The sequence below is a fragment of the Portunus trituberculatus genome, chromosome 38, assembly GCF_017591435.1.
Source record: "Portunus trituberculatus isolate SZX2019 chromosome 38, ASM1759143v1, whole genome shotgun sequence".
In the NCBI taxonomy this organism is placed as follows: domain Eukaryota; kingdom Metazoa; phylum Arthropoda; class Malacostraca; order Decapoda; family Portunidae; genus Portunus; species Portunus trituberculatus.
In genome coordinates, this window is record NC_059292.1 from 12728724 (window position 1) to 12746189 (window position 17466).

The 17466-nt window shown below is 40.6% G+C and overlaps 1 protein-coding gene across 9 annotated transcripts in view; it reads right to left on the reverse strand.

The window, feature by feature from the left end:
• Positions 1-17466, reverse strand: part of LOC123514827 (cubilin-like) — a 226654-nt gene that overhangs the window by 84405 nt on the left and 124783 nt on the right. For 5 of the 9 annotated variants that reach the window (XM_045273049.1, XM_045273050.1, XM_045273058.1 and 2 more), the window contains 3 exons: positions 15431-15490; positions 4723-4900; positions 907-933 (listed from right to left, as the gene is read on the reverse strand). In XM_045273049.1, the coding sequence (XP_045128984.1) occupies positions 907-933; positions 4723-4900; positions 15431-15490 (265 nt within the window). The remainder of the gene's footprint in view (positions 1-906; positions 934-4722; positions 4901-15430; positions 15491-17466) is intronic. The other 4 variants (XM_045273054.1, XM_045273056.1, XM_045273053.1 and 1 more) reach the window with 2 other exon arrangements.

Consider the following 17466-nt stretch of genomic DNA (forward strand, 5'->3'; position numbering starts at 1 on the left):
AGAAGAAGAAGAAGAAGAAGAAGAAGAAGAAGAAGAAGAAGAAGAAGAAGAAGAAGAAGAAGAAGAAGAAGAAGAAGAAGAAGAAGAAGAAGAAGAAGAAGAAGAAGAAGAAGAAGAAGAAGAAGAAGAAGAAGAAGAAGAAGAAGAAGAAGAAGAAGAAGAAGAAGAAGAAGAAGAAGAAGAAGAAGAAGAAGAAGAAGAAGAAGAAGGAAATGGAGAAGATGGAAGAGGAAGAGGAGTAGGAATAGGAGGAGGAGAAGAAGGAAAAAGAGAAGAAGGAGAAGGACAAATAGAAGAAGAAGGAGATGGAGATAGAGATAGAGATAAGATAAAGATAAAGATTGAGAAGAAGAAAAGCAAAAAAAAATGAAAAGGCATATATGAGAGAGAGAGAGAGAGAGAGAGAGAGAGAGAGAGAGAGAGAGAGAGAGAGAGAGAGAGAGAGAGAGAGAAACTGGGGAAAATCACACGGCACGCAGACAACAATAAAGGGAGACACACTACAGGTACGTACATATATACACGCAACAGGGTGGAGGTCAACTGGATGGACTAAACTACGATCTATGGGAATACCTAGCGAGCCCCGGTTTGCGAGGTGTGGTACAGTGTCGGCGGCAGACACCACTTTGAGGCACACACTAGAACTGGCGGGGGGCGAGAGAGAGAGAGAGAGAGAGAGAGAGAGAGAGAGAGAGAGGAGAGAGAGAGAGAGAGAGAGAGAGAGAGAGAGAGAGAGAGAGAGAGAGAGAGAGAGAGAGAGAGAGAGAGAGAGAGAGAGAGAGAGAGAATGGTGGATGGAGTGTAAAACGTTATTAGAAGTGGTTTATGATGCTCCTGAGCTGCTAAGACGGTGTTAGAAATGCATTTTTAGTATTAGAAGTGGAGGATGGAAGGGCTACTCACGCCGGGCTCAATCCAAGAGTTGATCCGCTATAATGAAGAGGCAAGAGGGTCGGTCACTGGGGGAAAAACTCATGTACACACACACCTCACACACACACACACACACACACACACACACACACACACACACACACACACACACACACACATACAAAACAGTCATTCAATTAATCCCTCGTAAAGAGATAACAAAACAATACAACACATTTAGCATCACCTGTGTCGACACGTCCCTGTTATCGCCGCCCCGTCAGCCCCGGAGACCTGCCGCTACCCTGATCCTTCACGCGCATACACACACAAACATCGCCGGGCTACAAATGGCGCCCCACTTCGTTGCTGGGAGGCGAAGACCGGCCGGAAACAATTTAACTTTAATATTTGCACACCGGTAGGACATACGTATTTCGGAATCTTGTGCTGGTGTGTGTGTGTGTGTGTGTGTGTGTGTGTGTGTGTGTGTGTGTGTGTGTGTGGGAAAGAACCTCCCTTTAACATTCTGGCCCTCTCGTGACAGCGTTGTGGTAGGGACGTGGTGGGGTGCAAGTGTTGCCTTCGTGGTGGTGCTACCTGTGACTGTGGTGATAGGATGTCGCTTCACTAAATCCTGTGGTATCCCTTGCATTAAATTGGTTTTAGTTTAATTTTACTTTCTGAATATTCTTTGAAGGTTTTAATGTTTGGAATGAAGTTTTCAATATAGAGTGAACGTGTTGAAAATCATGTTTAGTTGCTTATACAATACTATTATGACTGTACTAATTATATTCTGAACACTGATGAAGATTTTACGTATATGTATGAACACTACTGTATGTGGTATTGAACATGTTAGTAGAAGACACCAAGGGTTAGGTCAATAACTACGCCTTTTCCCTTCAATTGGCAATGCTCAAGGAAAAATGAAGCCCGTATTTAGTATCGAATATGTTGATAAAAGACGCCAAGGTAATTTGCTTAAGGTTAGGTTATTAAGTACGAGTATACCTATTTCCTTCAGTTGACAATACGGAAGAAAGAATGAGCCCAAACATGTGCTACAGCTTAATACGCAACAAATGTATAAGATGCTTCAATAACGCTCTGGTACATTTACTAAAGCAGCGACAGTCCTGAACCGAGTAGGAGGAGGATAACTGATTTCCCAGAGTGACGAGAAAACTGCTGGGCATGAGAAAATTAAAGTTTCCTGCTATGTTCGCCTTCTGCTTGAATTTAGGAGGAAAGAAATTAATGCAAGGAATCAAATATGCATTTCCTTTTACGAACTTCTCTTCTCTCTCTCTCTCTCTCTCTGACACTCACTGCCAGACCTCGATGTTTTTCGAGTCACGCCGGACTAAGAGGGAGCCAGGCGAGCTATTTTATGCGTTGTCGTGCACCTGATGACCTAAAAGGGACTTAATGTGGAAAGGAATGAAAGGTGAGGAAGGAGAAGGGAGAGAGGAGAAAGAGAGTCGGAGAGGGAAAGTGTGCGTTGAGTTATTAGTGTGTGTGTGTGTGTGTGTGTGTGTGTGTGTGTGTGTGTGTGTGTGTGTGTGTGTGTGTGTGTGTGTGTGTGTGTGTGTGTGTGTGTGTGTGTGTGTGTGTGTGTGTGTGTGTGTGTGTGTGTGTGTGTGTGTGTGTGTGTGTGTGTGTGTGTGTGTGTGTGTGTGTGTGTGTGTGTGTGTGTGTGTGTGTGTGAGGTCTTCTGTGAGGGTTCAGGAGCGGAAAGCACTCAGCATCTCCGTACTTCAGCAGTGCGCCAGGTTGCTGTGGAGAGAGAGAGAGAGAGAGAGAGGGTGTGGGAGAGAGACGAGAGAGAGAGAGAGAGAGAGAGAGAGAGAGAGAGAGAGAGAGAGAGAGAGAGAGAGAGAGGAGAGAGAGAGGATGGAGAACTGCCACCTGCTCTGACGTCACTAGCTCTCTCTCTCTCTCTCTCTCTCTCTCTCTCTCTCTCTCTCTCTTTCAGAACCTTCTAACCTTCACCTCAGGCATTGGAAAACTAAATCTAAAATACTCCTTAACTCAGTAACGATCTATGTATGTGCAACAAAGCAACTACTGCTTGTAAGGGACATAGCTGTGTGTGTGTGTGTGTGTGTGTGTGTGTGTGTGTGTGTGTGTGTGTGTGTGTGTGTGTGTGTGTGTAGGTGAATGATAGAACCCTATGAACAACACATAAACAAGCATATGGGAGCAAACATGTTTTTTTTTTTTCTAACCTTTTCTAAATGCTATCAAAGAAAACGTACCATGAACATACGTGTGAGGAAAACGAGACATGCTTGCATAAAGTGTGTGGCTAGGTAGTGGTGGAACACTGATAGGATAACAAGTAAGCAGGCATGCAATTAGACAGTTAGTTATTAGGGTTGGCAGGCAAGGGAACGATTAAACAAACAAGCAGACAAACAGGCAGGCAAAACAAGCAGACGCACAAAAAAGGCAGAAGTACTAGGAGGTTTGTGACAGTTACAGTAGCAAAGGAAGTCTACCGATGTTGTTTTATTGTTTTGCGACGATCGAATGAATACCTGATGATTACGAGGATTATTACGTCTTGGTGTTCTACTTTTACGTGCTTTACTTTACCTTTCATGGCACCTACCCACTCTATTTCTTTACATCGGACATGCTACTCTCTTTTTTTCTCTCTCTCTCTCTCTCTCTCTCTCTCTCTCTCTCTCTCTCTCTCTCTCTCTCCGCTCCGTCGCGTAGCTTTAAGAGGATTCACTCCAGCACATCACGAGGAAGGGAGATCGAAGAGTCAGTTTTATGAGTCTTATTTCCTCAACGTATCCAGGAACTCACTCACTCTCTCTCTCTCTCTCTCTCTCTCTCTCTCTCTCTCTCTCTCTCTCTCTCTCTCGTCCTAAGTCTAATCTCTTCGCGCTGGAATACGATTTTTTTTTTTTACCCTTCGTTTCTTTATATTTTCCCCTCCGTTATGAAGAGCCAATCACAGCGTGTCTTACAGCCAGGGCGCACTCCTACCATTGGCTGCCTTCAAATAACTCTCTCGCATGCTGCTGGCCGATTGGCTGTTAGGCCTGGTGTCACTGACAAGACAAATACAAGACTGCTGTTTGAGTCATTGCCCTGACAGCCGCAGTGCCTCAGCCTCGCTCTCCTGCCGGGGACGCTGATGACGCTGCTCGACACTCCATAACATAGATACGATGAGGAACAACACACGTACACACGCACACGCACACGCACACACACACACACACACACACTCTCTCTCTTATAGGTAAGCAAGATGAGAAGGAAGGTTAATACGATACAAATAACACACACAGGCATATAAATAACACATAAATACGTATTGCTGATAAAACATGGAGGGACAAGAATTACACACACACACACACACACACACACACACACACACACACACACACACACACACACACACACACACACACACACACACACACACATAAACTTAAAATGCATACATATTAATATTGGTCCCTATATGGAAGGTAATAAAAGATGATGAAGAGGAGGAGGAGGAGACGAGACAAAATTATACAGGAAGAAAGCTACAGAGAAACATTACGATTACGGTAACGAAATACTAGAGAGAATAAAGGAAATAAAATGAAGAATAATTAAGAAAAAAAAACTGTAACAAAAAGAGGAGACAACAAAGAACTGAACGAAGAAAGAAAGAAGGAAGGAAGGAAGGAAGGAAGGAAAGAAGGAAGAGAGGAAAGAAGGGGTAACTCAACAATAAACAGCAGCAACAGAACAGCAGTAGCAGTAACATCATCACCAGACAACATCACCATCATCAACATCATCATCATAAGCACTCGCTACACTTACTCTGGCGGTGTCCCACGAAGGCTGAACCTGTTGAAGCGGATCTGCACACGCTCGCCGGGTCCCGCCACGAAGGTGTAGAGGCACTGACGCCCGTGTCCCTCAGGGTTATCTAGCTCCGGCGCCTCGAACTTGCCCTCGCCCAGCCCGTTTTCGCTGCTCACAATCTTCCGGTCACACTCTATAGAACAAGTGGGGGAAGGACAGCACAGGGTGAGACAGAAGGCCGTGGTGCGTTGGGATCTTAGCCGCGGGGTAACGTAAGGTGTGCGACAGACAGGTGGGTACTTAGGTTAATGGGTATACATACAGACACACGCAGACAGATGGATAGAACAGGCATCCATGTGTATGTCTGTGTGTGTATTTAAGGGAAACGGGGATTGTTATTATTTGTCTGTCGCACGCACCTCACATTTAGTACAAAGTCACTTTTAATGCACATGTTAGTGTTTAGATTATGTGTGTGCATTTAGACGAGCACAGCCACACGACATATATTGCACACGCACACACCTGCGTGCGTACACACCCACGCACACCCACCCACACTCACATGCATAGCTGTGGTGACGGAGAACACGGTCATGAGGATGTACAGAGAGTGGAATATTGATCGTAGGCTTCGTCCACGTGGTGTTTGTGTGTGTGTGTGTGTGTGTGTGTGTGTGTGTGTGTGTGTGTGTGTGTGTGTGTGTGTGTGTGTGTGTGTGTGTGTGTGTGTGTGTGTGTGTGTGTGTGTGTGTGTGTGTGTGTGTGTGTGTGTGTGTGTGTGTGTGTGTGTGTGTGTGTGTGTGTGCCAGCATGCGGGTGTGCGACGCTACAAGTCTCCAATTGTATTCTTAATTAAAAACCGGATCAAATTGGGTCAATTTTATTTTCGTCAGTGGACAATTCAGCAAAAAATGCAGTTTCTATTTTCAATTATCTTTTTTTTCATGTGAACGCAAAAACACCGTCACAGCCTCAATATTCCACACTGTTCAAGGTAGGATGAGAGCTGCTGGCGCAGGAAGGGCAAGAAGGAAGAAAAGGAATAGGAGTAGGTGAAGGAGTAAGAGGAGTAAGAGGAAGAGGAGGAGAGGCAGCCATTCCCGTTGGCAAACAAGCGGCCCTTTGGCTTGACACTCAGAAGCGATTGCAGCAGCAGCAGCAGCAGCAGCGGTAGCAGCAGCAAGACACAACAGCAGCAACAACAACAATGGACGGAGTACCAGAGGGGATAGTGAATAAGGAATGGTAGTAGCAGTAGTAGTTCAAGGAGGAAGAAGAGGAAGAGGACGAGAGAGAGAGAGAGAGAGAGAGAGAGAGAGAGAGAGAGAGAGAGAGAGAGAGAGAGAGAGAGAGAGAGAGAGAGAGAGAGAGAGAGAGAGAGAGAGAGAGAGAGAGAGAGAGAGAGAGAGAGAGAGAGAGAGAGAGAGAGAGAGAGAGAGAGAGACTCGGGTCGTCTTCATGCGTTCTTTAAGCTCGAGTCTTATCCTGCACGCGGAAGAAAGAAGAGCGACACAGCACCACCACCAACGCCATCTAAGCCACGGAGAAGCAAAGCCACAACAGCAACAGCAACAGCATCACGCACAGCCACTACCCCTTGTTTTGCAACACCCTACACGCGCCACAGCCAAAACCACGGCCGCTGCTTCCTTCCTTACCATCTCTTTTGAAGGAGTGGCAGGCGGAACAGGAGTAGCACGCAGTTATGGGGGAGGTGAAGAGGCAGGGATTGAGTGGAGGTTGGAAGTTATAGAAAAGGTCTTGTCATCCTTATCGACATGCACGAGTGGAGAGGAGATGAGGGAGAGGAAGCGGAGGGGGAATCAGAGTGCGTGTGTTGAGTGACAAAGGGGTAGTGAGGGGAAGAGATGAAGGGAAGGAAGGAAAAGGAAGGGAAGTAGCCATGCGTCTTGCTCGTAAGTCGAAGGTCCAGTTCTTATTTTTTTAGAATATAATAAGATTTGTTGTTTTGTAGTGTCGAGAGAGTTGCCTGCAGAGAGACAGATAAGGGGAAAGAAAACACGGAGGTGAAAAGAAATAAAGGACATTACAGAAAGAAAACGAAAGCAAAGATTAGAGGAGAAAGTGAGGACAAAAGCTTCATTCTGTAAAGGAGATAAAAGAAACAAGATTAAAATAAGAAAAGCAGACAAAGGAACACAAAAAGGAGACGAGAGAATACTGGGTCGCTAAGATACGAAAGAAAGTGGGAAAGTGAGCCAAAGAAACAAAAAAACATTCCTTAATGCAGAATGCAGATCAATGCTAGACAAAAACATAGAAAATGTAGCAAATAAATGGCAAACTTTAATTAACAGCATGTAATTGTTATGCAGTGGTGGAGAGGGAAGGTGCTATTAAGAAAGATTGCATGATGATACTGAAGAGAGAGAGAGAGAGAGAGAGAGAGAGAGAGAGAGAGAGAGAGAGAGAGAGAGAGAGAGAGAGAGAGAGAGAGAGAGACTCCAGAGGGTCAATACGAGGCCGCTGTGAGCAGACCTTCCCCTCTCTCTCTCTCTCTCTCTCTGAAAAGCCACCGGAAAGTAGGACGCAAAGCTTAAGGGTAAAAACCAGGATAAAAAGCTTACAAGAAAAAAAAGCTTCTCACAGCTAAAAGATAACATCCAGGAGGGGAGGCCGAGCAAGGTGATCAAATTACTACATCAAAAAAGGAATATGACAAAAGGAAACATATGCACATGTACTAAAAAAAACGAAGTACATTATTTTTTTTCACCCTGATATCATAGTAATAATAATAACTGTGTAGGTGAAACATATATTTTTCCGCTATGTACTGTGTGTGTGTGTGTGTGTGTGTGTGTGTGTGTGTGAGGGAGAGCAGCGTGGGTATGGCATAATTACAAGTGGGAATTTATGTCAAAACACGGTTGGAAATTTGCTCCATTATTTAGCTACATATTTTACGCGGAGGATAGCGCAGAGAGAGAGAGAGAGAGAGAGAGAGAGAGAGAGAGAGAGAGAGAGAGAGAGAGAGAGAGAGAGAGAGAGAGAGAGAGAGAGAGAGAGAGAGAGAGAGAGAGAGAGAGAGAGAGAGAGAGAGAGATTATAGAGGTGAGTGAGTGAGTGTATGAGTGAATGAGCTGATCAACGTAGTAATAGTAGTAGTAGTAATTTCAGTAACAACATTGCCAATATGCAACATTCATCATCCATCCATTTACTCACTCTCACATTCCAAATGAACACAATATAATGAACTAATACCACCATCACTACCACCACCGCCATAACCTGCATCACCTCTGTCACCACCACTACCATTATCATCTCCATCAACACCACCAACATTATGAACTCACCACTAACGCTTCACCAACCTCCCTACCACTGTTTGTCTCTTTAATGTTTGTGTCCTTAGTTTGAACGCATTTACGAGAGAGGTGGTGGTGGTGGTGGTGGTGGTGGTGGTGGTGGTGGTAGTGAAGGAGATGGTAAATGGTGATCACTGTAGGCAGCAGCAAGTGAAGAGAGGTAAGGAATGGTGAATAAAAATTATGAAAATTAAATATGGACATCTAAAATGATGCTAAAAATTATGATAATGATGATGATGTGGGCAGGAAGATGCAGTGTATACGGGGATTGTACGTCTCTCTCTCTCTCTCTCTCTCTCTCTCTCTCTCTCTCTCCTAGTAAAACGCAACAATAAATTGGAACCTAAAGACAAACACAGACATGTATATAAATAAATACATACAGCTAAACGAGAAAAAATTAGCAACGTAATTCAATTTGATTAATTAACCATAACTTAACTTATAACTTAGAAAGATTATCTGCAAGACAATAATAATAATTATAGTGATTGCCAGTGGAAGAAGAAGCAGTAACAAAAGTAGAAATACTATTGATAATATTAGTAGAAATGAAGAGGTGGAAGTAGTAGTAGCAACAGTAGTAGTAGTTGTAGTAGTAATGATAATGGTAGTAATAGTGGTAGTAATGTAGTAGTAGTAGTAGTAGTAGTAGTAGTAGTAGTAGTAATCATAATAATAATAATAATAATAATAATAATAATAATAATAATAATAATAATAATAATAACTATAACAATGATAATAATAATAATAATAACAATAATAATAATAATAATAATAATAATAATAATAATAATAATAATAATAACAATGATAATATTAATAGTAACAATAATAATGATAATGATAGTAAGAATAATACCAAGAACAACAATGACAACAACAACAATAACAACAACAACTACAACAACAATAACAACAACAATGATATCAATAATGATGACGGCAATAGTAGTAATAATAATAATAATAATAAAAATAGTGGTTAACAACAGTAATAAAAACAACCTTAATAATAATAATAATAATAATAATAATAATAATAATAATAATAATAATAATAAAATAATAGAATATTAAAAATAACAATAATAATAGCAGTAATAATAACAACAACAACAAGAATAGCAATCATCCATATTAGAAATCATAGGTACACCTGAAGAATCCTGTCACGAAACACCTGTGCATAATGAGCAACAGGAAGAGGAAAAGTTTTGAGCTCGAGGAAGGAGAAGGTGCGGGGGTAGGTGGGCGGGAGAGCTGCCTCTTTGTAGCCTGACTATACAATATAGCAGTAAGAGTCAGTAGAGTGACCCCTTAAACTGAACACTCTTAAACAAGGGGGGAAGAATGCGGTGTTATTAATAATGAGTAACATCCTTAAACGGACGCCCAATGCTCAGGTTACGTCGCGCCGGAGATTCAAGAGCCAGTAGTAAATTAGTAAATAATCTGCAAGGTTGAAAAAAAAGTGTTAGTAATTATATATAAAAAAAAAAGAATATATATTACTTAGGAGTTTGTTTAAGCGGGATGCTATTTTTTTTAAATCATTGTTACTGGGTTAATTAAGTTTGGGTTATCATAATTATTTAGGGTGTTTTTAGAAGGCGTCACATACACTTGGTTTTAGTTAGGAGAAAACGAGAGAAAGTGAGATAGAGAGAACGTGAGGTCGACGTCCGGAGGTAATCAAGGAATACAAGGCAGGGCGGAGGGGGACGAGCTAGGAGCAGGCAGGAGGGGAAGAAGAGCAGCTTATCTCCACAACTATTAACAAGGTTTAGGCCGGGGCGCTGTCAGGGATGAGGGGAAGAAAAAGGGAAAAGTAATATGTAGTAGGATAAAAGAGGGAAGAGCGATGCAGCAAATGAAATATGATGTAAGTGGAGGAGGAATAAAGAGATAATACAGGAAGATGGAATATAACTTGTAGTATGGAAAAAAAAAATAGGTGCAACACTGATGGATCACAAGAGGTATTATAGATAAAAGGAAGGAAATGAGATAAGAGAAAATAATGATGTTAAAGACACATGAAAAGGAAGCAAGTGAGAATATAAGGAACGAATAACGTGCAAAACAGGAATTGAGAAAGATGTAACACTTCGATAAAAGGTATACGATAGGCAGATAATGAAAGAAAAGAATGTAAGTTGACACAATTAGGATATCTAGAAAATGGAAATAAGAATAACAAAATAACATATTATGGAGAATAGAGATATAAGAGGTTAAGAGAAGGATAAAGAAGAGGATATGATAATCTTGCACATTTGTAGAGATCTTTGAAAAGATTCTTGTTAGTGTTCACTATTGCTTACTAGTGGCTTAACGATGACATAAAACAGAAAAATAAACACAATGGATGACATTCAATTAATAATGAGCAAAATAAATATTTGTAAAAAAGCAAACAAAAGAAAATATTACCATTGTCCCTCATAAATATCTCTCTCTCTCTCTCTCTCTCTCTCTCTCTCTCTCTCTCTCTCTCTCTCTCTCTCTCTCTATCTATCTATCTATCTATCTATCTATCTATCTATCTATCTCTCTCTCTCTCTCTCTCTCTGTCTCTATCTCTCTCTATCTCATATATATATATATATATATATATATATATATATATATATATATATATATATATATATATATATATATATATATATATATATATATATATATATATATATATATATATATATCATCCATTTATTGATGAGATATTAATTCTCTACATTTCTCATTTAGCTTTCAGTATTACACACACAACAAGATTTTTAGTAACATATTTATATGGAGTATTTCATCATGTTCCATATTTTTATCAACATTAACTATTCATTGTTATTAATTTTGTTAAAAGAAAATAAGATTAACATAAAAGTAGAATTAATTAGATACCACTTTTTCTCTCTATCATCCCTTTCACTTTCTCCATAATCACAACTAACTAGATTATGCAAGTTTCCTGGATCGTGCAAGAAAGAAATATTTTTTGTCATTTCTTTCACCGTCCTCTGAACACTAACTAAAGATGACCATGCCGGTGGAAGGGTTAAAAGAAGAGAATCTATTCCTACGTGATTGAACAGAAAAAAGCTACGCATACAAGTAACTATATGAGAAGTGAATGAAAATCGAAGAGGAGAGTTGTGAAAATATCTACGGTAATTACATCCCGTATTTGATTTACTAAGGAGAGAGAGAGAGAGAGAGAGAGAGAGAGAGAGAGAGAGAGAGAGAGAGAGAGAGAGAGAGAGAGAGAGAGAGAGAGAGAGAGAGAGAGAGAGAGAGAGAGAGAGAGAGAGAGAGAGAGAGAGAGAGAGAGAGAGAGAGAGAGAGAATGCATCATCACTGCCCGACATACTTTGCACTATCCTCTTGTGGTACTCTTACTGAATTACTCATAATCTTGCCACTGTTACTGTTACCGTTACTGCTCCCATTGTATTACTATTCTCACCGTACTACTACTACTACTACTACTACTACTACTACTACTACTACTATTACTTATGTTACTACTACTATTATTTCTGTTACTACTACTATTACTTCTGTTACTACTACTACTACTACTACTACTACTACTACTACTACTACTACTACTACTTACTACTACTACTACTACTACTGGTCACTACTATATACTCTTGCCTGTATGTGCACAAAATAATAATTCAACCCTAATTGGACGTTGCCTAGAGCAAGTATTTTCGCTGTAGAGGAAGGTAATGAGCACTGGTCATGCCACGGCTACAGTCTGGGATGTGATAGAAGGAAGAAAACACTCAAAAAAAAAAATACACTAAGATCCATAAGATACATTAAAGAGAGAAAAATGGAAGAAAATGGTAGAAAATTCGTTTACATGAACAATAATTGAGAAGTATTGTGTGTAAACAAATATGTGGAAATTAGGAGTAGATTTCTGTAAATATTTAAATGTTTAGAAGAAGAGAGCTAAAGGAAAGTCGAGAATTACTTAGATAACTTTACTTAGCTCCTTAGGGAAAAGTAGTTAAGAAAAGGAAGAGTGAAAATTGACAGAAGGATAAGATTTTGACAGAGACTGTTCTATAAGTTTTAATGTTCAGGAAAAAATAAGATAAAGAAAAGAAGAGTAAAATTTAACAGAACAGTATGATTTTAAGGGAGACAAACGCGCAAAGGAACGAAGAGGACTGACGTCGAAGAAGCAACGGAAGAGAAGGAAGAAGCTTTGGAAGTAATGCGCATTAGCATGATCATATATATATATATATATATATATATATATATATATATATATATATATATATATATATATATATATATATATATATATATATATATATATATATATATATATAGAGAGAGAGAGAGAGAGAGAGAGAGAGAGAGAGAGAGAGAGAGAGAGAGAGAGAGAGAGAGAGAGAGAGAGAGAGAGAGAGAGAGAGAGAGAGAGAGAGAGAGAGAGAGAGAGAGAGAGAGAGAGAGAGAGAGAGAGAGAGAGAGATAAACGAAGAGTGAAGACGGAGAAGGTAATCTTATAGGAAGGACAGAAAAATCAAGAACTCAGAAAAAGAACTATAGGAAAAGTGTAAAGAAGCAAAAGTGAGAATTATCTGAGAGGTCACAAGTCGCAACACCAGAATAAAACGAAGAATAGAAGAGACATATTATAAACTGAGAAAGTATTACAATTACCTTTCTTTGTGAAAAAAAAAGTTAAGCAGAATTATTGTTAAGGTAATTCTTAGCCAGAAAAGGTAGAACTGTCTTGGAAACTGATGTCATTTTCTGTCCGTTGCAGAGAAACTTGTTTCACTTACCATGGTGAAATCTAAACAGGTAACTTGATAGAAAGTACACCAGTCACAAAAAGCTGATGTTCTATCAGTATTACTATCAATACTACCAGTTCATTTGCCCCAACTCTTCAACTACCATCATCACCACTACCACCACTACCACGACCTCCACCACCACCAATACACCACGACTACTACTATTACTACTACAACAACAACTACTACTACTACTTCTATTTCAGCTTTACTACTTTCACTATTCCTACTACAACTACTACTACTGATACAAAAATAACAACAAAATCTCCTCTTCCTCCTCCTCCTTTTTACCCTCCTACTACTACAACAACAACAACAACAATAACAACAACATCTACTACCACTACTTCTACTACTACTACTACTACTACTACTACTACTACTACTACTACTACTACTACTACTACTACTAGTACTAGTACTACTACTGTTACTTTCCTGACCCTTAACCAATATAAGTCTATGGGTTAAGGACTAAAGAACTAAAAGTGCATTGGGAATAAAACAATTAGCGCTGCAAAAAGATTAACATAGAAAACTAATAATCAACACAATCGAAATGTTTACAGAGTTACATTGAGCGAGATCTGAAAAAAATCATATATCTGTACCTAGAATGAAAATAAAGATGTAAAAATAAATAAAAATAAATAGATTTCCAAATTTGAGGAAATAATAATAATTAATTGTAAATATTATAAATCAGTTTTAGAAAACTCATACCATTGAAATTAGTAAATGTTACCAAAAAAAAAAAGAAGAAAAGATCCTACACTAAATAAGAAATTTAAGGAACGATAATGATATCACAACTATATATTCAGCCATCTCTCTCTCTCTCTCTCTCTCTCTCTCTCTCTCTCTCTCTCTCTCACTTTGAAGCACACACAATTTTAATTTAATTTCTTGGTAATTGTACAGTTTTAGTCACTGGGAGTATGTATTTATCTACGAATTTTCATTATTATTATTATTATTATTATTATTATTATTATTATTCCTAAGATCATTGTTATTATTATTACAATTATCATTATCATTACCATCATCATCATTAGACAGACACACACACACACACACACACACACACACACACACACACACACACACACACACACACACACACACACACACACACACACACACACAGAGGTTCGTTTCACTGAAAGGCACTGCATAGAACTACCAACAGAAGTGCATGCCAGTCAAGGCTTTTTCTCTCCCAAGGAAAATTCACCGTCATCTGATTCTCACACCAGCACTAACAATAGCACGCCCATCAATACACACGATCCTCACACCCATGAACTTCAAACCACACACACACAAATAATCAAAAGATTACTGTACTTCATAAATTTCTAATAGCAATCCTAACAAAAAAAAAAAATATATACTTTTTGGTTAATTTCCACGGCCAGCATCCAACATGGAGAGCAGGCTTCGGCCTCCCTGGAGAGTACAGGCACAGTAGACACACACACACACACACACACACACACACACACACACACACACACACACACACACACACACACACACACACATACACATTGCATACGTAACATATTTTCCTACAGAGCAACAGAGGCATTCACGAGGCGGCACTCGCCAGGGATGCAACAACAGCAACGCTAGCGACGCACAAGGATGGAGGCCTTCATGCGAGAGGTTATTATGCTTACTACATATACTCGTTTACAGATGCAGTGAAAGGTAAAGCTCAAGGAGTAGTAGTAGTAGTAGTAGTAGTAGTAGTAGTAGTAGTAATTGTTGTTCTTGTTGTAGTAGTAGTAGTAGTAGTAGTAGTAGTAGTAGTAGTAGTAGTAGTAGTAGTATCAACAGCAGCAGCACAGTAGCATAGCAGCGCCAGAAGTAATGGTAGTAGTGACTGTGGCAGTGGTAACTAGCAGTACAGCAGTTCTTTTGTTATTACGCAGCAACAGCATTAGTACCAGCAACAGTAGCAGCAGCAGCAGCAGCAGCACCAACAGGAGCAGCAACAGCAGCAGCACCAGCAGCAGCAGCAGCAGCAGCAGCAGCAGCAGCAGCAGCAGCAGCAGCAGCAGCAGCAGCAGCAGCAGCAGCAGCAGCAGCAGCAGCAGCAGCAGCAGCAGCAGCAGCAGCAGCAGCAGCAGCAGCAGCAGCAGCAGCAGCAGCAGCAGCAGTGCACCAACAGCACCAGCAGCAGCACCAACAGCAGTGACAGCAGCAGCAGCAGCAGCAGCAGTGCAGCAGCAGCAGCAGCAGCAGCAGCAGCAGCAGCAGCAGCAGCAGCAGCAGCAGCAGCAGCAGCAGCAGCAGCAGCAGCAGCAGCAGCAGCAGCAGCAGCAGCAGCAGCAGCAGCAGCAGCAGCAGCAGCAGCAGCAGCAGCAGCAGCAGCAGCAGCAGCAGCAGCAGCAGCAGCAGCAGCAGCAGCAGCAGCAGCAGCAGCAGCAGCAGCAGCAGCAGCAGCAGCAGCAGCAGCAGCAGCAGCAGCAGCAGCAGCAGCAGCAGCAGCAGCGGCAGCAACAATAGTAGTGGTAGTGGAGGTAGTACCTATAACAATGAATGAAGCACCGAAGGGTAATGAAGGCGGCAGACGAGACTCAGCCACGGCTGGACGAGAGACAGAGGCGGGAAGACAGGGGAGGAGCGAGGGAGAGAAAAATCAACTTACTATAATAGGGACGTGGCGATATATCCACGATAACAGCAATTATGTATATATAAAAAAAAAACTTTCCAGATTTATATATGCACATTTTATATACAGGCAGATTAGAGTATACAAAAAAAATAAAATACAGACAGACTAAGGTAATATGAAATATCTATTAATCGATGCTAAAAAGTGGAAATGATACAAAAAAGTAACAGTAATGATAATACAGATGTTGCTGGTGTTATTTAAGGTTAAAAAGTAAGACAATTACATAAAAGAGACATTAACTTAGAGTAAACCAAACAAAAATTAATGACATGAAAGTGATTTAAAGTCAATAAAAAACTGACAAAAAGGAGAGATAAAAACATGAGGGCATTTTCAGCGCCAGAGAAAAGGAAGACTAGGAGGAGAAGGAGGAGGAGGAGAATGACGACGAAGACGAGAAAGGAGGAGGAGAATGACGACGAGGACGAGAAAGGAGGAGGAGGAGGAGGAGGAGGAGGAGGAGGAGGAGGAGGAGGAGGAGGAGGAGGAGATGGAGATGGAGATGGAGATGGAGATGGAGATGGAGAAGGAGAAGGAGAAGGAAAAGGAGAAGGAGAAGGAGAAGGACGAGGAGAGAGGAGAGAGAGAGAGAGAGAGAGAGAGAGAGAGAGAGAGAGAGAGAGAGAGAGAGAGAGAGAGAGAGAGAGAGAGAGAGAGAGAGAGAGAGAGATACATACAGAAAAAAAGTTACCAGAAGATTTTACAAACTAGGAAAAAGACAGAGAAAGGAAAGAAAATTTGAACCTAATAATGGAAAGAAATGATAATAACAACAACAATTAATAATAATAATAATAATAATAATAATAATAATAATAATAATAATAATAATAATAATAATAATACGTCAAACAAGTAAAATTAGGTAGGTCGAGAGAGAGAGAGAGAGAGAGAGAGAGAGAGAGAGAGAGAGAGAGAGAGAGAGAGAGAGAGAGAGAGAGAGAGAGAGAGAGAGAGAGAGAGAATAGGGGACGAGGAGAAAAACAGACACACAGACAGACCGACAGAGAACAGGGTAAAAAATAATGCCAGCCTGGGTTCATATTTCAAAGCTTCAAAGAGAGAAAACAATGATATATAAAAATTGAACCAGAAGCTGAGGTTGCACTGGGTCGTGTTTGGGGCGTGGAGGTGCTGCGGGGAGAGTGGGGAGGGAGGGGGAGTGTGTGGGGATGTTTCTAGGGCCCCTGTGGACTTTGAGAGACTCTCCTGAGAATACAAACAAACCAACAGACCGACCGACAGACAGACAGACAGACAGACAGACAGACAAACAAAGGTAACAGGCAGACGAGCAGAAAATGCAATATTTATTCATCTCTCGATTTTTTTTAGTCACATCACGGACAAAAAAGTGAATACTAATTTCCTTTCAAACAAACGGGGTCAACACACACACACACACACACACACACACACACACACACACACACACACACACACACAAGGGAGCCACGCATGTCCAGCTAAATCTAATCTCCAGCCCCACTTGAAGCACTCTCCGTCCACCCTCCACGCACATACTCCACTCCTACATATGTGTATCTATAGGGACAGGGGCCTCCTCCTCCATCCCTACATTCCCCACCCTCCACCGGCACCTGAGGAACTATAAGAACAAGAGGAACAAGAACAATATGAGGTAAAAATATATTAGGAAGCAAAGCAGATAATTATTTTTTTCTTTGGAAATATGAAAATAAAAAAAAGGACGAGTAAGAATGAGGATATATGATCAAAGCATATAAAAACAAGCTTAACGTCAGCAAAACAGATTTCTTATATAAAATGACTTAAAAAAATAATCACGTGCAAACCGTTTAAAAACATTATGAATAAGTCAGTAGTTGGAATGAACCTGAAAAATAGATAAAAGAATGCA